This window comes from Macadamia integrifolia, chromosome 14 (assembly GCF_013358625.1).
Source record: "Macadamia integrifolia cultivar HAES 741 chromosome 14, SCU_Mint_v3, whole genome shotgun sequence".
NCBI classification, from domain to species: Eukaryota; Viridiplantae; Streptophyta; class Magnoliopsida; order Proteales; family Proteaceae; genus Macadamia; species Macadamia integrifolia.
The window spans coordinates 32,519,181-32,543,871 of NC_056570.1; the positions used below are offsets into that span (position 1 = coordinate 32,519,181).

Sequence of the window (24,691 nt, forward strand, 5' to 3'; positions counted from 1 at the left end):
GACAGTCTCTTGTCTCTCTTGTATATGAAGCTCTATAATAAATCAGAACATATTACTGTCCTAATAACAAGAAATGAGGTTGTTAGAGAAGATGTATACCCAGGGTGGAAAAAGCTAAATTGATAATGGATTTAGTTTTTCTTCATTGTGGGTAACTAGACAAATGGTGATTTAGTCTATTGTTCTAGACTTCAAGGCCTGAAATACTCTTCACCAGTTCAGTTAGAGGGTCAGATACCATGGATGAAGAGGGAATCTCTTCACCTTGGGTTAAGTGAAATTAGGTCTATAGACTTTACCAAGCTTTGGGGGATGAATTAACAAGTAAAAAAGAAGGAACAAAAAGTGCCCATGAGTTGATTGAATTGAATTTTTTTTTCTTTTTCTTTTTTTTTTTTTTTGGTAGAAGATTGAATTGAATTTAACTTCTGCAAAGCTTTGGAGGAGGAAGAATTAAATAAGGAAAAAAATATATATATTGCAATCCATGCGTTTATTAGAGGGTCAGATCCCATGGATGAAGGGGGAATCTTTTCACCATGGGTTAAGTGAAATTAGGTCTATTGACTTTACCAAGCTTTGGAGGATGAATTCACGAGTAAAAAAGAAGGAACAAAAAGTGCCCATGAGTTGATTGAATTGAATTTTTTTTCTTTTTCTTTTTTTTTTTTTTTTTTGGTAGAAGATTGAATTGAATTTAACTTCTACAAAGCTTTGGAGGAAGAATTAAATAAGGAAAAAAAAATTGCAATCCATGCGTTTGCCGGGAGTCGAACCCGGGTCTATTGCTTGGAAGGCAATTATCCTAACCGTTGGACTACAAACGCCTGTTATTGTATTTGTTTATTAATATATGAATAATTTAAAATCATATTCAATGCCCAAGCTTAGATAACACCTACCACAAACCCAGGGACTTTACCACTCCAAAACACATGGGATTCTTATTGAAGAAGGATATATCATATTTTAGGCATGGGAGTGCAATTCAACTTCAACTGGGAGAGAGACTTTAAAATGATTAATTGGGTGGTAAACCCATTAGTTATGGCTAGCTATGATGAAAGAGGCATTGATTACAGAAAAGAAAGAACATTAAGATCTGAAATATGAACAGAATTCATGTGAGCTATTACCCTCTTCCCATTATTTACCAGGGATTGAAAAAGGACATTACAACCAATTCCTATGAAACAGAAGGTCTAATTTATCCAGACATCCCTCTCCCCTTCATTACATGCCTTCTCAGACCAGGAATATGAATGTTTGAGACATAATGCTGCCAATCTATGCTCCTTACATCAAATCCAAAGCTCCTTGTTTCTTCTTCAGACAGTTCCTCCATTAGCCTCTCAGTGTTGGTGTTATCAAACCTGATAGATTTTAATGTTCCCAAGTTAGTATAATCTCTGAAAAGAATAGAAGAAAATCTCAGTAAAATTTGAGCAGGTTTAGCTCCTGACCTTCCTCCATAGAAAGTATATGGCTCATATATGTTGGCTAAGTATTTTGCTTGCTCCATTGATTTCTTGCATGCAATTTTGAATTTACGAGATAGTTTCTCATTGGAAGCTGCTGCAGCCACTTGCTCGCTTCTTTGGATGGCATTTCTCCATATATGTGAGGAGAAATCTTCCATGGAATTGAAGAGTTTCATTGTTGGGACATGAATTGGTCTTCCCTTTGAGTCCATGTAAGGGGAGGAACTGAAGTGTTCATAGAGGAATTTTGCTAAGTCTTGAAACAGTAGTGGGTTCACCATTGATGAAGCAACATGGTAAATGTTCATCTCCGGTTTCCTTGCTGCGCCATGCTTTGCAATGGCTGCCAAGGTTGCATTTACAACCATGTCGGCGGGGACCTATTCACAATCATGTAAGAAAATAAGCTTCCTTCTTGCATATTATGCTTAGTTCCATATAAAGATGAACACATCAAATACAACTTACTACATCAAGGACTCCCCTGGGATCTACAAGAAACCCTGTAAGCTGGCCTTTCCCATAATATAAGATTATTGGATCCATCATCCTGAGGTTCCATAACAGCAGATTATGATAAAGAGGAAATGATTCATGATTGTGAGACAGCAAAAACTTAGATGATGCATTAATATCAAGGTACCTGTTTCCTTCCATCCATCCAGGGAAAGGCTCATTGCAGGTGCTTTCAATGACACTAGGACGGATGACGACTACCGGTATTTCTCCTCTCTGACTGTCAATAAGCATCTCACCCATGGCCTTTGTGAACACATAAGTATCTTGCCACCCATGTATACGGGCCCTATTAAATAGAATTTTAGTCACTGCTTATGTTTCAGGCTCCCATGAGAGATTAATTGAACAGAAACCAAAAACAGATTGAAAAGCCATACCTTTCTAAACCCAATTCTTTCATCTTTTGTGCAACTGCATGGTCTTGGAAATCCCTCTTGGATTCAAGGGCCAACTTTATTTCACCTTCAACATCTAACAGAGGGAGAGATGAAGGGGCTTTGGGGATGATTGTCTCCCTTGCTATGCTGTCTCCCATGCAAAAGGCTTTCTCCAAGATTCTACCTTGCCTTTTACCATTAACATATGCTACACAAAGAAAGATGAAACACCACTATAGTTGTTTTGAAGTGGGCAGATCAACAGTTTTTCCATTGGTTTGAAGTGTTCTCTACTTACCAGTTGACACTTGCAGGAAGAGTTTAAGTTTCTTACAGCTCTTCGCAAAGCTCATAAGTCGAGAAGCTCCTCTTGTGTTTATATCTAGAGCAACATCATACCTGAAATTTTTTAAAGATCCCAAGTGAGAGACTTGGATGATTCAAATTTTTATATGCCAAGACCAAAAGCACATTTAAAGACCTTTCATCGAAGGTAGTATTGGCCGCTGAGTTTATGATTACATCAACTTCCCCCGCGATAAGTTCAGCTAAATCTTCTTCCATTCCAATATTAGATTCGCAGACATTACCCACCACAGGAACCAGCTTGCTGAGCATAAATGATTGATATGCTTTCCCATGATTTTGTTTCAGGCACTTGAAAAGTTCTTCATTTATGATCTGAACACAAATGTCAGCCAAAATAAGATCTTTAACACAAAACACTAAATTAGAAATAAAGAACATAAAACTGAGAGGAAAAAAATATATCATTGTCTTCAACAAACATACTTCATTCCTCAATCTATTCACTGCATCCTCCTTGTTTCTTGCCTTAATCAAGAGAAAGATCCTACCCACATCAGGGGCTGTCCTTAAAATCTTCTCTATGAGAACTACAAATTTGAAGTGAAAAAAAGAAATGAAAAATTCTGGTATTAGAAAACCACATTAAACATTAATGCCAATTCAGAAAGATTTAGGGACCAGCACGGTACCTTTTGCTAGAAAACCAGTGGCACCAGTGATAAATAACTGCTTTCCTCTAAGAAACTTGACAATCCCAATACCATCAGAGACCTCCATCAGGGTGGTGGGTTTTCCATTAAGAGGAACCAAATCCTTCACTTGAATATCATCTTTAGTTTTCTCATTTGATGATGAGACTAAGCTTCCAGCATCCACCAGACAACTTCCATGCTCGATGTTCTCTATCATTGGTGTCTGCATCAAACTCTCTGTAAAAACAGAGGACAACCCACCAAAAGTTGTCACATTTCCATTGCTCTGGCAACACACTGTATTCTTGTTCTTCCTGGAAGACCCATTAATGGAGCACCAACCTTGCCTCTCTGAAGACCTTATCTTAGCTACAACAGTAGGACTTGGATTCAGAAACAGGGATTCCATTACTGCTAGAATATGTGGAAGAAAAAAGAGTCAATGAAGGGAAGAAACAAATGTATTGCAGGGGCAGGGAATGTTGGTTGGACTGAACCTTAACTAATAACTTCTAAAAAAATATAGAAAGAAAACAAAGGCAAGTAAACAAACAAAACACTATGAGGGTTTCAGTTTGGATTTAGGGATGGATTTGGAAGCTGCTAAGGAGTGGGAGGGAGGATTTGAGGTTTTAAGAGAAGAGGAGATAGGAGTTAGGTAAGTTGAGTCATGTGGCTTTGGGAGGAGTTTTGAAAACGGCTCTCTTTTTGCCATCCTCTTCACACATTTCCCCCAAATGCTAAGTTGGCGGGAGAGGCCTTCTATGATTAGCCATATCAGATCTATAAAATAGGAGAAATGTAAGAGGAAAAAGGATATAATGCTTTTTAAATTGTTTGAATAAGACCAGGCCATTTATGCGTGTGGGTTTGGGTGGAAAGAAAAAAGAGAACAGACTCTTTTAATTTCAAAAAACACCTACTCTTCTTAATGGATTTTTTTTTTATTCATTTATTTTTTTTTTTTTTAGTAAATTGATTTAGTTTTTCTTCAAAGAGTAAATGTCATCATCCGCTTCTTATTGTTGAAGGTCCAAAATACCCTTCTCTAATCCAATTAGAGAGTTGATATCATAGGTGAAGAGATTCTCTATTCACCATGGGTTATGAGAAACTACGTCCCTTCTTAATATCCAAGTCATATCATCCTATGGGAGGATAAGAGAAGGGTTCATAAAATAGGGGCAAAGAGAACAAAGGAGAGAGAGGGCAGTCCCCAGCACAACGGTAAGATTGTTCCGTTGTAACCTAGTAGTCTCAAGTTTGAATCAATAAAAAACATCTTCGCGAAGTAAGGGTAAGACTGCATACGTTAAGACCCTCCTATTCTCATTCAAAGAGAGCAATTGAGTCGCATATTTTTTCACTAATTTAGCTTGCATTGTCTTGAATGGTCACGTTTCTTAGAGGTCAAAGTCTCCCTTGTGTTCTTATTCATTTCATTCGATAAGACAAAGCTAACTTGCCAATTTTTCGAGTATGTGATCTATTTCTCTGGGCTGGTGTAAGGAAGGTTATGTCTTCGTTTGTACTCGCTTTTCTATTCTTATGATTATTTTTCAATAAAGTTTTAAGGGCTTACATATTCGTTTTAGAAAAAAATAAGACCCTTTTCATACCCCCCCCTCTAATGGCGAGAACCTCATACATTGGGTACAGATATGACTCCTAACATATAATGCTAATGAGATGTAAAACATAGCAAGATTACGGTTAGATTATGGCGAAATTACAGAGAAACAAGGTGTCTAAGCTTAAATCTTTCACTGTTTTGGATGATAACTTACTCTACTTACTGGCTGGTGTGGAGTTCCACTGAAAATTTTGATGTTGACATCGATTAAAAAGATAAAACGATCAATATTAAAAAGGTATTCCCATCTATCCATGCATGTTTTCAAAGCCCATGTTTCCTCGTAAGAGCAGAGAGTATCTTCTGCAGGTTATGAATTTCATCATCCTTCTGGCGCAGTTCCCGCTTCAAACTTTTGATCTCTTTGGCATGATGAACACACTGATCTGAAGTTGTCTTTGGCTCTGCCAATTCCTCTGTGATCACCATATCTGTCTTCCGCTTCTTGGACACATTGATGAGCTCTTCGACTTTGGCAAATTTCTTCTCCAAAGTAGATTGGTCAGGGGGATATTTCTTCTCCAAAGTAGATTGGTCAGGGGGATCAGCATGGGTATCAGCACATCCCATCTTACGGACATAGAGGTTGGCAGTTAGTCCATTCCTACGCTGAATCGAAACAAGTTTCTGGGGCCGTCCACATGAATCCTGTCAGGAGAAACCAAGAAAAGAAAACAGTTACAGCTCTGTAGTTCATGATCACAGCATGCAATTCTTTCTCCAAGTTCCCCCCTCAATTTCCTTATGTTTGGGTTGGAACAAACCAGATAGGGAACTAGGAAATATAGATTATGGTATTCTGCAGACAATCAGGTTCAGATCGTAAACAAACTACCGCTAACATTGCAACTGTCTCATGTAAATTAAAGAGGGAATCAAAAGGTACAAATTTTCCCCATGACACCTAAACCCATAAGCGCGTGTTCTAAAAATTGTGGCACAGATTGGCCTCTTCCATTTTATCAAGACAGTTAAGTCAGACAACTTGCACACATCAGAAAACAGCCTCTCTACGAAGCAGGGGTAAGGCTATGTGCATTATGATCCTCCCCCGATCCCGTAGTGGCGGGAGCCTCGGGCAGTAGGTATTCCCTTTTTCTTTTTTTTCTGAAGTCAGATAACTTGACTATACCTGATTTTTTAAGGAAAATTCGAAAGCTGCTTAACAAGGGGAAATACTCTTTTATAATGATATGCTTCCTATAAGGAGGCATCATGACAGAGAGACCCTTCCATGAAACAAACACTTGGATAGACCATAATAAATCAGAAATCAAATTAGAGAAAATCCCGATGATGCATACCTTCACTTCATATCCTCGAACTCTTTCAAATGCTTCATTTGCCTTTTGTCCATCTTTAAAAATGGCAAATGCAGAGTATGTTTGTCCTCGAGCATTTATTTTTGGCTGCCAGCAGAAATTTTAGCATTGCACTCAGAACTTCTACGAAATATCAATTTGTTTTATTTTGAACTTACAAACAACAAGGCAACCTAGAATCTATGTCTGTGTGTATGTGAGTGCACATATAAAGATGGGGATCTTGCACCAAGGTCTGCCAGGTCGTACAACTTAAAACTGATGTGATAAGATTATTCTAGCCATCTAATTGCAATTTTGAATCCTCAAAATACTAATGGTAGTGGTCAATAAAATTTTCTATCTTGGAGAGTAGTATCTTTTTGACGTAGAAGATCTTGATGACACCCACGTTTCAGGGTCCAAATACCCAGGCATGTGACACACATGGCATCTTTCAAATGGTAAGGTCTTGTTTTGAATTCTCAAAATAAAAAATTTCCATCCATATGGTATACACAACCTGAAATTCAATTTCAAATTCCTCTGGAAATATTTTCAGCAATTCTTCCTTAGGAACATCAATTGGTAGTCTATGAAGAAGAAGCTTTTCTAGTTCAGTTTCAGATACCTATAATTTCAAAAAGCCAACAAGAATTAGCAAGGACTTCCATCGGGTAAACAAAAGATAAGAACCATTCAATTCCAACTTACATCTCTGCGGGGTAACATTATAACATCATCAAAACCATGCTCAATCTTGGCAAGAACTAGTTTCATTGCAGCAAGTGCATCATCTAGACAATTATGTGGAGCACCCTCCTTCCGAAGTTCATAGCCCAACACAGACTGTCAAAGATAAAGGTAAAGAAAATTAAGCAACTGACATAGTTATAGTCATTAACAACTCACATCTTGGTAATAAACTATGAACCGATTCATTAATGGTTCATTATCTAACTCTTTTGTTTTTCTCATTCTTTCCATTTGTCCTTTTCCCTTTTTTTTCACCAATTACTTAAATAAAAGACAAAAGAAGAAGAAGATGAAGAATAAGCTGCGTCCAAAATTATTCTTCTTTAACCTAAATTTGTTCTACCACCATGCTTTGACTACCTATGGCTTGACAAACCCTTAATCCATGATGGAACCCATGACAATTTTTGACAATCTGTATTTATATAACCATCTTTTGGCATCTTTTATTTAGACAAAAGCAATTGTGAATAATAAGGTTCCCCCTTTTCATGTGGGTCCACCGAGAAGAAGAAGATCGAGAAATTTCAATGCAGATTTCCATCTGCTATCTGGTCATTTGCTTCAATCTGCCACAAGATCAGTAATTTCACAATTTTCTGATTTTATAGAATTCTTAAACCATCTTCCATCAGAAAATGAAAAATGAAAATGCTTAACTCTTTCTATCTCTTGGTAGAAGATCCTTGGGGAAAAAGCTGTGTCATGAGACAAAGGAGGATGAATTCAGAGTTTCGGTGAAAGAAAAGAAGTGAGAGTGAAACCCAAGTCAGAAGCAAATGACTAAAGCTATAGCTACCAAGTTCATCATCCAAATATGCAAATGGTATTCCTACCCAAAAAAACAAACCCAATGGTCATTATCAGATATAAGACGGGATAATTATGATTTTTGACCGAGATATTGAAAGTGGGTAAGTATAGTTTAAACTCTATTATTGTTTCACAGGGTAGCAAAGCTGTCAATGTAAAACTCTAGGTAAGGATGAGATATTACAGTTGTCTAAACTACATCATTAATCCAGAACTGGTAAGTGCATGCATGATATAAATACACAACAGTCGATTCAAATGTATTATAAGTGATATTCAGCATATCATGGAAGGAAATATAAACAATAAACTCAGCCTTGTCCCAACTTAATGGTGGGGTCAGCTACAAGGATCCATGCAAAACAAAGTAGGAAAAAATAAATAAAAGAAAAGAAAATAGAAAATGAAAAAGATAAAAGCGAGAGAGATGAAAGTAAGATGAAAGAGGCACAGCCCAGCAAGTTAGGAGAAACTCAGCTAAATGGGGTCGGCTACAGCCCAGCATGGAAGGATATATAACACACCAATTAAATCTGGAATTACCAGTTTGTTAATCAAAGGTCAAAGATTTCTGGTTATAGCTCAGCAGATCCGTTAATTGGTTAAAAATTTCCAAGAAGTGAAATGTTGCAGTAAACAAGTCTCAGAAACTTGCCTTACACAAATCTTTCAAAGAAGGCCTTCTGCGTCCATCCAGAACTTTGAATATAAAAGATGTGTCAATTATTCTTGCATGATCCAACTTTAGTGCTATAAAACAGAAAGCCAAAAAGTAAAAAGTTCTTGTAGTGGAGACTAAAGCATAAAACAGGGATAGCCAAAAAAAGTATAATAATCAAAGTCATCCAACAAACTTATGAAGTGGAAAAAGAATTAATATTTGAGCAAAGTCCATGGAATACCTTTTAGATCATTATTCAAACTGTGGCCAACTAAAATAGTCCCGCGTGACACTAACTTCTTCAATGATTTCTACATAATATCCCATATCTGGTCAGAGCAACGAGAGGAAAAAAACAAGCAAGACTCGAGGAACTTCAACAACAATGCCATATCACCTGTACATCTGCCAATGAACAATTAATTTTGCACAAATCCTTTGCAGAGACTCCGGTAATTAGAGTTCTATAATCAGCAACAGCTTTATTTGGGTTCACAAGTTCATTAAGTTTGACCTGAAACATTCCCCAAGAATATTTACACCAATTTAAGAAGAAGTGATATAATTGATCCCTACATCAAAGAAGTAAATTAATAATATTTAAATGCCAGTGAGTACCTACCTCCAAATTGTGATCCACAACACATACTTTCACCACGGCTTCTGTACCATCTTCACAAAGAACCATCTCACAATCAATAGCAGCCATTGCATTGGACTTCAACGATTCTGAACTTTTACCAAGCTTTGTAACCACCCATTCCTGTTTTCACCATTGAAGGATGAAAAAAAAATGAAGTGAGAGGGGGGAGTACATTATTTACAAAGCACGAGATATATTTTTGAGGTGGGGGGGAGAGATAGAGAGAGAGAGAGAATTGAACAGAAATTCCGGATATTTCAGAATAGTAAAAGCAGATTGCGAGTAGCTAAACAAAATTATGGTTGATATCTCTGTTGTAGAAATCTATGATTATGAGCATGAGTTTTCCAATAAATAAGTCAGACAGCACACGCCACGACCTTCACTTCATAATACTTCAAGCACCACCAAAGTTTCAATCCTGTTTGTCCCCTTATCTTTTTCTCGTGAAATATGTACACTACCAAGTTCCTGGTATAAGTTCTCACCATCTAATGAAGAATTCCTTACGGTTGAAGCAACTTTAACTGCATTATTGGCCCTGCAATAGCATTCAGACAGTATCTCATTTTATTTTTGACAGTAGCTCCCTCTTTCGAAGCAATCATGAGTAGAAAAATCCCAGTGTTATTTTCAGGGGAGAATTGACACATGTTCATACGTATATTACTGTCTATTTCACACATTTCTATTCTTGTATCTGATAAAGGATACACTCCCAGAATGCAAAAAGATATTTATGACCATCCAAATTTGTCAGGAACTTTCAAAGAGCATTGGTCAGTTTGCCTCAGGTAAGAGATGCTCCTGGAAGCTCTTCTCTCCTTATGGGGGCTTGTTCTAATGCATCTTCTGGTCCTTATTGAACTCGTCATTCCCATGGATGCATATATTACCAAACCAAGCAGGGGGTCCTCAAAGGCTCAAACCGTCTACATGTATCGGACCATATTCTCAGAGCATATGAACCATAACAGCAAAGCATTCTTTCCTGGCATAACTTCCACCGAATAGATGCCTAAATCACAAAACACCCATATGGAGGTTTCCCAATACATGGGCACATTTAAGTAAATGCTTTTATATTTGTTATTTCATTTACTTAAGATATTATTCATAAATAAGCAAATACCTCCTATTTGAATCCAATAAAATTTGTTTAAAAATCAAATTCCCTAAAAGATAAAAAAGTCAAACCCCCAGTTCAAGAACAAAAATTTGGATTTTTTATTGTAGGGGCGATTTTCAACTTTCAACTGTTGGGGTTTTTCTCAATTTTGAAAAATTTATAAATCTTATCATGGTCAAACATTGTTAAAAACAAAAAATCCGGTAAAATAATCTTTTGTGTTGATGTCTTTAAAATTTTTTTCATTCAGGCAATTTTAACAGCATTCGCACACTTTAAAATAAGTTTGACTGAAACATAATTTTGTCATTACAACTCATATTTAAGTAATCTTAGACTTGTTAAAAAGCTGATTTTGTCCTACACTTGATACGAAAAGTGTCATGTAAAAAAAAATCATTTGACCAGTAAAACTTATTATAGAACAAGAACATTTCTCTAATGTTGATTTTTTATGACTTAATGTTGATCTTTGATGATTTGATGTGGCTTAATGTTGATTTTTGATGACTTTATCCGGCTTAATGTTGATTTTTTTATGATACAAGGTATATGTAGCATACTAAATAATATTAGAAAATAGTGAAAATAAAAAATAACACTTTTTCGCCTTAAGGCGAGCGCCTTGTCACCTACGAGCTTAGGCAGCCCTCCACCGCTTTGGTTCGCCTAGTCGTCGTGAAAACTATGGTTGTCCACACTCTTTTATTCACCCATACGAGTCTTGGTGCATGTGGCTAAGCTAAGTTTCTAGTTCAACAGCAACATTCGAGACAAACACCAGCAGCTCTGTTTGGGAACAACAGACTTCTCTATGTCCTTTCTCTCCAGACACATTAAGAGATACTCAACCCCATTGACAGAGCTTTGGTATGCGCTAATCCAAATATTAAATTTCTTAGTAGGAAAAACAGGGTTCATTATCTTCTGGGTTTTGATCATCTCCTTAAAAAAAAATGAATTATGAATCTTCCATGTGGACCTCCCAATCAATACATCCCAAATTGGACAGGCGACGATAAGTGAAGATGATGACAAAGAAGACAGTGACTCATTTGTTATCATGGGCGAAGGTAATGGATTCATTCAATACAAGAATATCGGCAGTGATGAGAACAGTCTTTATAAAAGAGGAAACCAGCTTTGGGACCCAAAACTGTGGAAGAAGGGGTGAAGTCACACCAACCAAGAGATTTCTTCTTGCTTGAGAATTGATGCCATGAGTACCTCTGAATGGACTTGCCCTTGTCGAAATAGTTAACCATGGAGCCCCGATAAGTAGCAAAACAATCCCATTTAGAATAATAGTAACTCCGAGGATCCATGAATTGGAGGTAGATGGAGAAGTAACAAGGGAGGCCTTAAGAGTCTCCTTTTGGGTATACGAGAAGACAATAGTCATATCTAACAACCTTGAAGTAGTGCCCTAGCTTTCACTTTGGGGAAATTGATCACCGTCCATCGACAAATCACAAAATGATCTCCACAGCACTCCGTGAAGACCGATTCTCAGCTGCCCCCCCTCGCAGGACCTAGCGGTTTCTTCTGCAGTTGATATCAATAGAGACACCATTTTCTCTAATGCCACTGATGATACCGTTGCCTAGTTGGTATCAATGAGGAACCACCAGCACCACCACGGCACCACTACCAGAATCTGATGTGCCTGCATAACTCGATCTTTCTCAAGCAAGAAGCACCATCCACAACACCATGATCAACCCTTTCTACCCTCTAACCATATGGATCTTTAATCATTTTATGCACTAAAGCCTATATTATGTGAAATTACATCATTTATCCCAACGCAAAAAGCTGAAACCAATTGTGCTAAGAGGGAAAAAAAATATGGTCACAAACATATGAAAAGGCTTAGTGTTTACTTTAGATTTTTCTTATAAACATGATTTAGTAAGCCAATCCTTCTTCTCATTGTGAAGCCTGTACAAGTGATGGACATAATGTTGACTCTATATTGGGGAAACATATGTTCTACCACCACCATCATTACTCTCAAAGTGGCTATTCATTACTGAGGTGCATTTGCTAATCCTATTTGTTAGCCAATTTTAGAAGTTAGCTTTCATCTTAATGTGCATAGATGGTAATTCAAGCTTCACAGCATGAAATGTCACCCAATACAAAGAAGTATTGAAAAGTTTCAGCAACAGACAAGAGAAGAAATAGTAAAATTAAACCAAAGAGTGCAGGTAAGCAATCTTGAATATAAACTTTGATGAAAAAGATAAACAGAACACATAATGACAAGGAGAATTAGGAATTAGAGTCAGTACCAAACCTCGCTATAGAATGGGAATGAGTAATTTATCGGGTACTGTGGGTGTTCAAGAGTCATGCGAACCAGCCTCTGCATTGCCAACATAACAGTTAAAATAAAAATACAGTAATTTTTTTTCATTGGGGGGGGTCTAGGGGAGTGATTTGAAAATTTAATGATGGCATAATGAAAACCTAAGGCTGGCACCTCTGGCACCATGTGCAACAAAAATTAGCCGATCAGATGCCAGATATGCATGATGAATCTACAAATGCCTACAGACTATGACCGAAGAAGTTGTATGAATCATACCTGTTGAGGGGACTCAAGGTCTGGAGAGCCCTCAGAAAGCTCCACAACTGCTTTACGGTTTGAATGGCACCGCATTACTTTTTCCAAAACCTGAAATTAAGAAGGTAGCAAGTTACAATATTACTAATAATGGAATAACTCCATGAGCAAAAATGGACCCCAAAGTATGACTCCTCATTTTATTAGTGTACCTTTAAATCTTCATCGTTTGTAAATGTCTTCAGAAATGCAGCCAATGTATCCACTGTCCTTCGTGCAGGATCACTTAAGTTAGAACCGAACTTTTTGTCATAGCTATTCAAAAACTCTTTCCAACCCCCTTTGGCACCCTTCATACCATTCTTTTGGGTCCACCTCACAATGTCAGCGAGAACCTAATCACATTGTAGTTGGTGAACATGAATTAAAACAGGAAAAATGGTTGGGCAGGACATCAATTAAAAAAAAAAAAAAAAAAAGGAGTAGAAAGTGACCCTTTTCCCAAGAAAATTTAATAAATGCCAACCAAAGAAACATCTTCATTACAGAATAAAAATGATAATAAAACGCAGTATTGAGCTAAAACCACTAGTAGCAGGATGCCTTATTGATAAATAGAACAAGTAAATTATGCACAGAATTAGTACTGCCCAAACAGGTGGTGACCAAGTTCTAAATACTAGACTTATACGCTGTAACGCCATCAGATTTGAACAAACAAGTTTTCATATCTTCACTGTGCAGCAATGAGTAAATAATGGACAAAATTTCATCTTGGCCAGTTTATTAGACACCTCAAATATATACAAGTGGGAAAAGGCCTGCAGTTCAAGGTCAAGGTTCGTAGACTCATGCACACTAACTAGTATAGTGGTTTGCCCAGAGATTTAGCATTTTATGCTGAGCCCAAAGAATCAAAATCCCGGCCCTTTACTTACTAAGGGTTCAATTTATCCAAAATGTAAACTTGAAGAATGCCCATATATTCAAATAATAATTAGACAAAGTTCAAACCATTTTGATAAGTAATAAGCAAAAACCTCACTATAAAATCCACCACAAAAGGTCCAGAACTACCAAAACATGAAATTAAAGAACTATAAGCAAGCTAACTCACTCAGTTGTTAAGAATACAAGTAATTGGTATAGAATAGGGGCTTACCTCCTTTTCTGCGGCATCAATCTTCTTATCCATTGGCGACATGGTTCCGAGGCACTCTGTGAGACACACGCACACACACACACACACAGAGGTTTTCGTAAGAGAAGCAAAGGAAGAGTGGGATCTTATCTCCTTTGAAGGAAAACTAGGGTTTTCATTGTTCCCCTTTTCTCCAGAAACTCAGCCCAGGTCCCCAAGCTTCCGATAATTTTTCGGATAGTTTCCCGCCGCCACCGTTGTTTATGGGTTAGGGATGAAGAGAAGTGAGAACAGACGGACACCGGTTTTAAGCCTATGGTTGGAAAAAGAGGTTTAATGAGTCGACTCGGTTAGTTGAAACTTCTAACTCGTGAGTCACTAACGAGTGAGGTCTAAGTCAAAAAATTCTGAGTGAAAAAAAAAAATGCTCGCTGGTCGTGCGGCCCCTGCGTCAAGGTGTAGGCCAATGAGGAAATGCACATGGGCATCAATAGGGGTGTAGGTGTCATCCCCCCTGTGTCTGGGCACAAGGGTCATGCAAAGGAGGGTTCTTTTGCCCTAATTCTAAAACAATCTATAGGATGAAAAACATTACCTAGTCTCATGGCCTCCACGTTAACACCAAGACTGATGGGGGAAAACCTTTGGGTATTTATCTACCTAGGAATTTTGTCGAACAATTTCAATGTTTCTAAAATAAAACCATATCTAGTATAAACATGAAGAAGATTGTTGAAAACCAACAAATTTTTTATTTGAATCCAATTCTCACAATGTATGCATGAACCGCCGTCATACCATGTGAAGGACCCATAACTAGCAAAATTTTGCATGGTGATATGGGTATGAGTCTCGATTCTCTGCTCACGTAGAGTGTCTCCCCACATGGGTAGTTACCAATGAAATGAAATGAAATCTCCACCCTACTTAACATAGCTATAAATAAATGAGATTCTATTTCATTGGTACCTACCTAAAGCCGAATTCTCTACCCATGTTGGGTGCTTCCACACATGGTTAGGTACCAATGAAATGGAATCTACCTTAGAAAATCTTGACACCTTTTTAGTTGTGGTCTTTGGCTGACCATGTAACACATAAAGCCACAATTGCTTATAAAGGTTTACCATGGAGGAACGATATCGAATCCTTTTGGATATACATGTGATGATTCAACTTTTATCCCACTTCTTAACATTTATAGGGTAAATAATGATATATAATGAAGCAAAAGAGATAGGTGTTGGATACCCACATGTATGTACAGATAAAACGTATGTCCAAAAGATTTATTACAGAGAAACTAATTGCAAAGAAGAGAACTCGTGGCTTACCTCAAAATAAACAAAACTTCCAAACTTTTAAAATATTGGTTTATCATACCCTTTGTTTTAGTTTATGGTATCAAATCTGGGATTTGTTATGGTAAATATCGATCCCCGTTTTGATGGATTTGATACCATTGATTTATCAAAAAAAAAAAAAAACCCTAGAATTGATAAATTTTCAAATTTAAAGGCCGGTTCTAGGGTTCTTGGAACCGATTTGAATTGAAATCGATTGAAATCAATTTGAATCGTAATCGATAGGGACTGATTTGATCATCAATTAATTCCGTGTTTTGAACCATTGTTGCATTTGTTGACTTGTGTGTGAGGCGTTGCATTTTTTCAAGAAAGAGGAGAGAGCACTTATCATTATAGATCAAATCCTTTCATTTTCCAAAACAAAGATATGATTAAGAAAAAAGATAAAGGTTTTGCACAACTTCATCCCCCATTATCTCATGAATCATCCCTTTGTAACCATAAACATCTACTAATGATGAAAGGGCCAGAACCTTTAGAACTACTTATTCAAGTTGTTATTTACATAAAAAATAAAAAATAAGAAAAAAAGGTAGATTGTGAAGCAATTGCAATCTACCAAAAATTTATAGATAAATCAACTTGCATTGGCTAAGGTTCTATGGCTTCTTAATGTGATCAGAATAGTTGTTTATGTTAATATCAAGATTACATAATTTATTTTACACATGGCCATGCTAAACTTATTTCTAATTCTTGAATCTAGAATCTATTCAATTTTTTAGTTACGAAACAATTTATATACCTGGTCCATTAGTTCTTCAAATTAAAAGATTCTCATAAATAGGATATAAATAGAAATCATACCAAAGAAAGTCTCAGACAGAGAAAGCCACCTCACACATCCTCTTCTTATCATCCACCGAAGTTGATATCCACCTAAAATGACAGGGTTCTAACTTCTAATATACGTTGATCATGTAATTTTTTCTAGCTTGCACAAACTATATGTTAGGTGGCCAATCAAATGGAGCTATACTTGGAGTATGGTAAAGTCATACAGGTAAGTTCTTATACTCTCTTAGTTGGTGATTCGTTTTTACTAAAATATATGGCCGAATTAGGGTTTCAAAAATTAGAATCATATCGATTAAATTGGCCGATTCAAATCCCAGTTTCAAATGTTCTAGAGAGTTTGATTTTAGGGCTTTTGGGGATCATATCACTAGGATTTTTTGAGAATTGATTCTAGGGTTTTGGGGACAATTTTGATTAATTCTTATCCAAGTCAACAATGATTGATTTTCTTGAATCCTGATTATTTCCTAAATATCCAATAATTAAAATTAAGATGTCACTATTCCATATAACAAATAAATGTTTCTTTCACCTAAAATTAATGAGGCTTATGTACTCATAGAACAAAAGTGTTGTGGCCTAATGGCCCATTGTACAAGTTTTGACATCAACATTTGAGGTCTAAGCAGTTCAAAAGCTTTGCTCCAACCACTAATACATAAGGAAAACAATTGGCTCACTACATCAACTTGATCGATAAAGAATTTGTCTACAGATAGTAGCCATAATGATGTCTATACATATCATACGGTATGATAAAGGGAAATATAACCCTGTCAGTTTTGTGAAAGAAAAGTCAGACTGTGCAGGATGGAAAAAGACAATGTTGGCCCCTTGATGTGTGCTGAATATTCTCTCGTGTGTCCTCCCATAGGCCTATTGGTTTGGTGTTTCTTACGCCTGATCGATAGGTTCTCTCGCCCATAAATAAAATACCACTAGATGTTTTATTCTATATTACAATTTGGTTTTGTGCAAAACCACATTGAGACAAATAGAGGAAACTACCATGGGCCAACAAGGTGTCCACAGAGCCAAACTTATTGCTAACAACTATTCTCATCTAATATGGCATGATAAAATACCACTAGATGTTTTTATTCTATAATATAATTTTTTTGTGCGAAATCCACACTAGGCCAGGTAGGGGAACCTAATAGGGGCAGATAGGAGACCCACAAGGGGCCAGCAAGGGGCCATGGAGCCAAACTAATTACTAAAAACTAACCTAATCTTATTATATTTCAAGAAGGTGGGACCATGGGATAGGAGGGTGGAACCAGTGACTTTCCTTAGACTTACACTAAAGTCCGATTGCGTAGCTACCTGCGTATAAAATAAAGAGTTTTTATTTATATTAGAATCAATTCTACATGGATCAATATGAATCTCCATCACCAAATAGGTATTGGTATTGGCCTGATAGCAATCATAGCGATATCATGAAATACACCTGTGATGTAGTCTACAACATTTAGTTGGGATATGGCTTAATTAAGTTGAGTTGAATTGTTGAGCCTAATAGTAATTTCAATTTTCAACAATGTTTGTTGCAATTGGATGTGAGGTGCAACATATTGGTTTTAGGTTCAAAACTTGGAAACAATCTTTCTTGCGAAGCAGGGGAGCAACATTGCATATACTTGCCCCTCCCAAACCCCACAGTAGTTGGAACCTCATGCATTGGGTTGTTTTATTATTTTTTATTTTTTATTTTTTTTATTTTTTGTGTGTGAGTTGATTTGTCATTTATTTATTTGGTGTTGGGTAGATTAGTCATTCCTGTTGATGTTGGAATTAGGAAGGTGGCTTCAATAAAATATTATTTTTTTATTTGCCCTTTTGCCTTCTAATTCAAGAATGGAGAAAGTTTTCCTATACAAGAGGAGAAGGAAGAATCCCTTCACCAACTGCACATGTGATTTGACCTTTTGATTGGATTCATGTGTCATCATACTCTCATCTTCTATTGTACAAGGTAAAATACAATTGAGGTTTAAACCCCATGAATTGGGATCTGGAACAATGCAACTGAGATGAGGATATTTAGAGTAGGTCAAATACATGATAAGCTACGAAAAATCATTTGAGGTGGCATATGGCCATGTTCAATGGATGCCTTTGGATACTTTAGATTCAAAATGAAGAGTTAAATGAGTTGTCCTAAATTTACTTTAGGAGAACTGGTTAGGGAAGACATGCATAGCTTGGACCTTATATCAAGTATGACCTTGAACATAGCTAATTAGAGAGTAATGAGATCCATAAAACCGGCCCCATTTAATTGTGATAAGGTTGAGTTGTTATTGGGATCTAAATTAGGCCCCACCAAAAATGGATTAATGGAAATCCACTACAAAATGGCCACCCTACTTTCTGTACAAGATCAATCAATGCAATCAATCAGGATCAGCCTGCCAATTCAATGCATTTTTTTCAAATGTTCAAAAAACCTCTCTAATTTAATCCAAAAAAGACTGGGAATAACCTCAATTTCACACGGCCACACCTCACACATATAACAAATTAGTCATAAGAAAACTCAAGCTGGAGATGTCTATTAACACACAACCCTACACTTGGGGAGTTTGGGTGTTGTTTTTCACTCCTCTTTCCTTCCTCAAATCTAATATGGTTGTTTCAATAAATAAATAAATAAGTCTAATATGGCTGGAAGTGAAGTGAGGGAAAGGAAAAACATATAACAACTTTGGAATTAATTTTTATTAAATTAAACCATGAAAACTTTGTTTAATGTTTCAAATAAATTTATTGGATTATAATTATCAATTTATCATATTATCTTAAGAGTTAATTAAGACATAATCAAATGATTGCATGTGATTTTCAACTGGAACCTAAACCGACTGGGGTCGGTTCAATCTGTATGTGGGCCCCAGTACAGTTTTAATCTGTAATAAATTGCTGCTTTATTAAACTCTTTTCAGTACCTTTTGACCTGGTGAAGTTGTCGTTGACACTCCATCAACAGCAAAAGGAACCTTTGGAACTATTCTGACTTTTAAATTCGAAATCCAACTATTAAAACTGCTCATTTATTGGCCAACCATTACTAGGGTTTTAAAGTCAGGAATCCTAATCTAGATCCAATTTTGTTACCATCTCATGTCAATCATATGAGGTTGGGCTCACATGGATTTTGAAAGAGATTTGATGTGGGTCAATTTCATCTTGAGTTTTCTCACCTTATAAGTCAATTTATAAGATTTAATTTTCTTACGAGCCATTTTCTCCAATGATTTTCCCTCCAATCTCTCACATGTAACCGCAGATACTTGGCATGAGATGTTACAGAGTCTCTAGGGAGGATCCTAATCCGTTCTCCTAAGGTCCATATCACATATCGAAATTAATAATACAAATTATTTTTTAAATCATAAATAATAAGCCATTTCAATATGAAAAATTATTCAATTGCGAGTTAGTAGCCCCTAGTTGAAAATTAAAAACAATTTCTCCACAAACTGGGTTAAGGCAGCGTAGACATTAAAAAAAATAAAACACCTAGTTGTGATGAATTTAAAAAAAAAAAAAAAAAAAGATACCTAGTTGTGCTGATTGTTAAGTTTCTAGATCTCATCTGAATCAAAGCAAGGCTGGCACCTAACCAAGAATTCTGACCGTTTGATAAGAATAAGAATCTTATTTAGCTTAATATAATTTACATATATGAAAAAAAAAAACACAGAATGTGTGGTCAACGACGTATATTATATTAGTACATGTATGAATGACTTCAATGTACGTCTCCCTCTCTCTCTCTCTCTCTCTCTTTCTCTCTTTCATTGAAGTGTTTGCTCACACCTGGGCCTGGCTGGCCTTTCTGCTTTTGTCGAGGAAGTTCCCTCTCTCGCTTTCTTTCTCTCTTTTAAGTCTATTTCGTTAGAGTGTCTACTCTGCTAGCCTCTCTCTAGTCTGCATTTGTCAATTCTCTCTTTCTTTTGGGTTCCCAGAGTTTGAGGATTGGAGTGAATTAGTATCTGTTCCTACCAAAACAAATAAATAATTTTTTGTTTTTCTGTGGGAAGAGAGAGAAGAGAAGAGAACCCCAAAGATTTGTACCCTTTTTTTGTTGTTTGTTTGTTTGTTTTCTGGATTGGCAATCAGAAATTGAAGAAGGTGAAGACGAGAGTAGACAAGAGAATGGAAAGCATTCCCATATGGCAAGTGCTTTCTATCTCTGCTCTTTTGTCATGGATTATCTTCTCTATCTACTTCAAAGTCACCCACAAGCTTAGATCTTTAACCCAATCATGGGTAACTGAACAAGTCATAGCAGAGACTCCTCTCATCCTTCAAATCCAGGTCAGCACAAAACCCATCTCCTTATTCCTTCCTATTAATTCATCTAATTTGATTTTTATTGGATTTTTGTTTCATGGGTTCTACAGAGCTTCCAGCATCGTTTCTTGGATGTCTTCTTCTCTGCTCTCTCTTGTATGGTCTCTGTCCCCTTCTACACTGCCTTCCTTCCTCTGCTCTTATGGGTATATCCTCTCTTCTTTTCCTGGGTTTACACTTAAAATATTCCCAAAAATTCTCTTTTTAATGTCTGCAACAAATTTGATTTCAGAGTGGACACTGTAGATTGGCCAGGCAGATGACCTTATTGATGGCTTTCTGTGATTATATAGGGAACTCCATCAAGGTATTTTTTTCTCTCCCTCAAAACTGCTAATAATATCAAAAATCTACTTGCTATGTTTGGTTGCAAGAAAGTAAAAGAAAAAATTCAAGAAAATTTTGAATTTGAATTTTATGATGCAATGATTGGTTTGGGTGTCTATCTCTCTCTTCAAATTCAAATTTTCTTGAGATTTTTTCTTTTTATTTCTTGGCAACCAAACATAGCATTGAGTTATTCTATTCATTCATGGTGTCTCTATTTGTTATAGGATGCAGTGTCTGCTCCTAGACCAAGTTCTCCTCCCATTAGGAGAATAACTGCTACAAAAGATGAGGAAGAAAATGCATTAGAATATGGATTACCCTCTTCTCACACTCTTAACACTGTTTGCCTAGCTGGGTATTACTGCTTTCTTCCATTTCTCTTTCCATGAATTTGAATTAAGCAACTCTCTCAAAACTGTGATTAACATACTCAAAATCTTTTATTGGATTGGAGGGTTTTGCAGATACTTTTTGCACTATATTTTGTACTCTGCTAAAATTAGTGATACAACTGAAGTACTTTCTGGAGTTACCATGGCTTGTTTGGTTGTAGGATTCATTGGCTTTGGTAAATTCGCACTATCATTATTTAGCAAACTTCATCTATTCCCAATTGTTAAAGTTAATGTTGAGGTTCTAATTGTTGCCTAATTCTACCAAACAGAGCTGAAATTTGCGTCTCTTGTTAGGTAGGATTTACCTTGGCATGCATAGCCTAATCGATGTCTTAGCCGGGCTCATCCTTGGACTGGTGATCCTTGGCTTTTGGCTCCTAGTTCATGGATATGTGGACAACTTTATAGTCTCTGGACATAATGGTATGCCTGATCTGTGCTGTTTTGTTTTAAATCCTTTGCTTTATGACCTTTTATTCCTTTATTTTAGATTTATAAATTGACTCACATCTATGTCCCCCTTGCAGTTGCTTCTTTCTGGGCTATACTTAGTTTCTTATTGCTCTTTGCATATCCAACCCCAGAGCTTCCCACCCCAAGTTTTGAGTATCACACAGCCTTCAATGGTGTTGTATTAGGATTTGTGAGTTCAAATTCTTACTCTTTCTCCCACTTCTATTAACTATCATATTTACCAATGTTTCTGCTTAACATCTCCTTTAAATTTGAGGATATCACAAGAGAAAAAAACCTGGGCATAATGTAAGACAATTTCCAAAGATTATGAACATAAAGCATATCTCAGTGATGAAACTGAAAGTTAAAAAGTGTCTCAATTTCCAAATAATATGAACACAAAGCACATTTCAGTGTATTGTTTGTTCTTTTCTTCACCTCCTTTAGATGTCTTAATCCAACTGCCTGGCTATTTCCATTTATCATTAAAAACATACTTTCTTGTTTCCAAATGAAACATTAAAACATCCTATTGAGGGAGAGATTGAGGGCAAAGAAGCAGACTTTTAAGCTCATCTATGAGCTCCATAGGATATAAGATACCAAAAGACATAAATAACAGGCATCCCACTGGAAAAAAGGCTTCCCCGACATAAAACTTTTGGAGAATTATATATCTAAGTTCGACAAAACATGAGTTATTTGTCGAAGAAGCAATTTCTGCTTCCAAATGCCATTTGACAGATGTTATCGTAATTTTATTGTGGTACTCGTAAAACTTGTTTAAGTTATAGAACCTCCACCTTTATTGGTGGATGGAAGTTACATTTGATCCCAAAATACTACCTAGAGTACAATAAGAGAACCAAACAAGCATTAGAAAAAATGAAGTGTACCTTTCTGTGATGGTCAATTATTCAATTATGTTTGAGCAATGCTGGGATGATGGAGTCTCTAGACATATCTGTTCCTGTTTTTCTGATTCCAGAATCAAGAAACATTAGAAAGTGTTTCTTCCATTTACTGATTCTCTTCTCCTTCATCAGCCCTAGTAGCCAACAAATTAAAAGGTTAGTGTATAAGAAAAACCAATTTCATTCTACAAGTAGGACTCTGCAAAAAGGTTTGGTACTTGGGAGTAAAGAATGATACCAGTCCCAAAAAGATAGATGCCTCATGGTCACAAGACTCACAGCCTAAGCTTTATGAGGATGGTTTATGCATCGCGTTGGCTGTGAGCATTCAGAAATCTTTGGCCAAAACATTTATGCTGGATCTTGAAAATTCATCTGTGGCTCTAAATATGGTGGTATGACAAAATAGGTCATCTAGCCAACCCTAAATAGGTGGGATAAGGCTTAGAAAGTTGAGTGAATAGCCTGGGAATTTAGGCATATGCAGAAACCATCTCAATATCTTTGTGACTCTTAAGATAATATGCTCTTTCTGCTTCATTTTCTTAAAAATCCTTCCTTTTTCCTAAATCTCTGCACCTTTTTGAAAAAATAATAGTTCTTTTCACTGAATTAGGAGTTTCACTGAGAACATTTATTTTTCTTCGGCACGGATGTTATTTGTTTCTTTTGTTTCTAGTGGTAGATATGTTATTGATCCAGCTGACACCATTGCTCGATATGCTTTGAAATCTAGGACTTTATTTTTCTACTTAGTGTGATTAGTTTCTTCCTTGGATGATGAACACTGTTTCAGCAATGTAACTTTTTCAGACTGAAAAAAGGAAAATTTTGTATTTGGTTGATTCTTGCTCAGACTGCAAAGGAAATATGTGCTTCATGTTTTGCCATTCCTTCTATCCAATACTTGCTTTGTTAGCTTCTTTGTGCTGCATCCCTGTGAAAAGGAATAACTTTTGATGGTATCCAGGTTACAGGAATCCAGAAAACTTATCTTCAGTTTCACCATGAAGGCATTCCACGCATCTTTACTCCACAACTTAGTTTCCAAGTTTTTGTAGCAAGGGTGCTTATAGGCATTCCTACAATACTTCTTGTGAAGTTCTGCTGCAAGACACTGGCTAAACGGATACTTCCCATGGTGGCAAATACTTTAGGTATCCCAATAAGATCTTCCTCCTACATTCCCCAACTACATAGTTCTGTAACTGGCAAAGAATCTGATGGAAGCAAGAAGATGTTCCTCTTTTTCCCTCAGGATTCATTTGATGTTGACACAGGCATAAGGCTCCTCCAGTATGCAGGTCTTGCATGGTCAGTAGTTGATCCCATTCCATCTGTATTTTCTCATATAGGGTTGTAACAGTTGGACAAAAGTTTTGAGTCTCCTTGCCTTCCCCATAGTTGTAACAAGGAATATATATTTGTATTAATTTTGTGTGTATCATATAAAATCCCTGTTAAGCTAAAGAGGTCATCGCACTCTTCTATGTATGTAATCAACCCATCATTCAACAGGGATAACCAGATAATAGACGGTAGGATAGACAGATAATATTTAACAATTTTATCATCTCTTGGTGTTAGGGTTTCTTTTTCTCTTTTTTTCTTTCTTTTTTGGATGAGTGAAGATATATAATTGGTAGGGATCAATCCTAGTATGACCGCAAATAGAGGTAAGTGGAGGACAAGGACCCGTATATCCAACCCCATATAAGGGATGTTCCAAGGATGCTGCTTTGACTACTACTTTAACTTCTTTTTACCTCGTTATTTTTTATTTTTATTTTTACCTTATCGGATCCTTGTAGCCAACCCCATCAAGTTATGAGAAGGTTATGGTTGTTTTTATTGTTATTGTTGTTTTCGATGGGTGAAGATGAAGTACAATACAGTCAGCTGATCCAGACTCCAGGGTGGGTGGGGGGATGGGTGTGTTGGTCTTGCTGTATTGCTTTCATGGAAATTGATGATTTGGGTGATCAGGATGAAGAACAAGAATAAATATGTAGGATTCTAGTAGTGTAATTGGATCAGAGCGGCGC

General features: G+C 36.6%; 3 protein-coding genes and 1 non-coding gene across 5 annotated transcripts; 1 reads left to right on the top strand and 3 right to left on the bottom strand.

Annotated features, from left to right (window-relative positions):
* Positions 1-755: 755 nt before the first annotated feature.
* TRNAG-UCC lies at positions 756-827 on the bottom strand. Its single transcript has one exon. It is a non-coding gene; the product is annotated as a tRNA-Gly (tRNA).
* Positions 828-1,090: 263 nt separating this feature from the next.
* Positions 1,091-4,944, bottom strand: LOC122061857 (fatty acyl-CoA reductase 2, chloroplastic-like). Its single transcript, XM_042625373.1, has 9 exons — positions 3,376-4,944; positions 3,170-3,273; positions 2,859-3,058; positions 2,676-2,776; positions 2,378-2,585; positions 2,125-2,286; positions 1,950-2,031; positions 1,464-1,861; positions 1,091-1,373 (listed from the first exon to the last, which is right to left on the bottom strand). Exons 1-9 carry the CDS (start codon positions 3,785-3,787, stop codon positions 1,208-1,210), a joined length of 1,833 nt encoding a protein of 610 aa, XP_042481307.1. The 5' UTR covers positions 3,788-4,944; the 3' UTR covers positions 1,091-1,207.
* Positions 4,945-5,070: 126 nt separating this feature from the next.
* On the bottom strand, positions 5,071-14,310 carry LOC122061858 (small RNA degrading nuclease 1-like). 2 transcript variants are annotated; one of them, XM_042625374.1, is made up of 12 exons: positions 14,046-14,309; positions 13,096-13,278; positions 12,905-12,994; positions 12,614-12,682; positions 9,165-9,305; positions 8,940-9,056; positions 8,784-8,853; positions 8,537-8,631; positions 7,027-7,161; positions 6,836-6,943; positions 6,316-6,420; positions 5,071-5,659 (listed from the first exon to the last, which is right to left on the bottom strand). In XM_042625374.1, exons 1-12 carry the CDS (start codon positions 14,085-14,087, stop codon positions 5,276-5,278), a joined length of 1,539 nt encoding a protein of 512 aa, XP_042481308.1. In that variant the 5' UTR covers positions 14,088-14,309; the 3' UTR covers positions 5,071-5,275. The 2 variants fall into 2 exon arrangements, with proteins under 2 accessions (XP_042481308.1, XP_042481309.1); XM_042625375.1 differs by lacking the exon at positions 6,836-6,943 and having other exon boundaries at positions 14,046-14,310.
* Positions 14,311-20,018: 5,708 nt separating this feature from the next.
* Positions 20,019-24,116, top strand: LOC122061606 (lipid phosphate phosphatase delta-like). The gene is made up of 8 exons (XM_042624973.1): positions 20,019-20,515; positions 20,602-20,697; positions 20,784-20,858; positions 21,106-21,236; positions 21,346-21,449; positions 21,571-21,699; positions 21,804-21,919; positions 23,617-24,116. The coding sequence occupies exons 1-8, from the start codon at positions 20,354-20,356 to the stop codon at positions 24,007-24,009; spliced, it is 1,206 nt and encodes a 401-aa protein (XP_042480907.1). The 5' UTR covers positions 20,019-20,353; the 3' UTR covers positions 24,010-24,116.
* The last annotated feature ends 575 nt before the right edge of the window (positions 24,117-24,691 follow it).

Excerpts from the sequence above, each read along its gene's own strand:
- LOC122061857 (XM_042625373.1), bottom strand. The coding sequence starts at position 3,787 with ATGGAATCCCTGTTTCTGAATCCAAGTCCTACTGTTGTAGCTAAGATA. Across the intron at positions 2,777-2,858 it reads AATACTACCTTCGATGAAAG|GTATGATGTTGCTCTAGATA; the intron begins GTCTTTAAATGT and ends AAAAAATTTCAG. Across the intron at positions 2,586-2,675 it reads CTTCCTGCAAGTGTCAACTG|CATATGTTAATGGTAAAAGG; the intron begins GTAAGTAGAGAA and ends TTCTTTGTGTAG.
- LOC122061858 (XM_042625374.1), bottom strand. The coding sequence starts at position 14,087 with ATGTCGCCAATGGATAAGAAGATTGATGCCGCAGAAAAGGAG. Across the intron at positions 12,995-13,095 it reads CAAACGATGAAGATTTAAAG|GTTTTGGAAAAAGTAATGCG; the intron begins GTACACTAATAA and ends TCTTAATTTCAG. Across the intron at positions 9,306-12,613 it reads CATTCCCATTCTATAGCGAG|GAATGGGTGGTTACAAAGCT; the intron begins GTTTGGTACTGA and ends TGGTGAAAACAG.
- LOC122061606 (XM_042624973.1), top strand. The coding sequence starts at position 20,354 with ATGGAAAGCATTCCCATATGGCAAGTGCTTTCTATCTCTGCTCTTTTG. Across the intron at positions 20,698-20,783 it reads TCCTTCCTCTGCTCTTATGG|AGTGGACACTGTAGATTGGC; the intron begins GTATATCCTCTC and ends ATTTGATTTCAG. Across the intron at positions 21,450-21,570 it reads TGTAGGATTCATTGGCTTTG|GTAGGATTTACCTTGGCATG; the intron begins GTAAATTCGCAC and ends GTCTCTTGTTAG.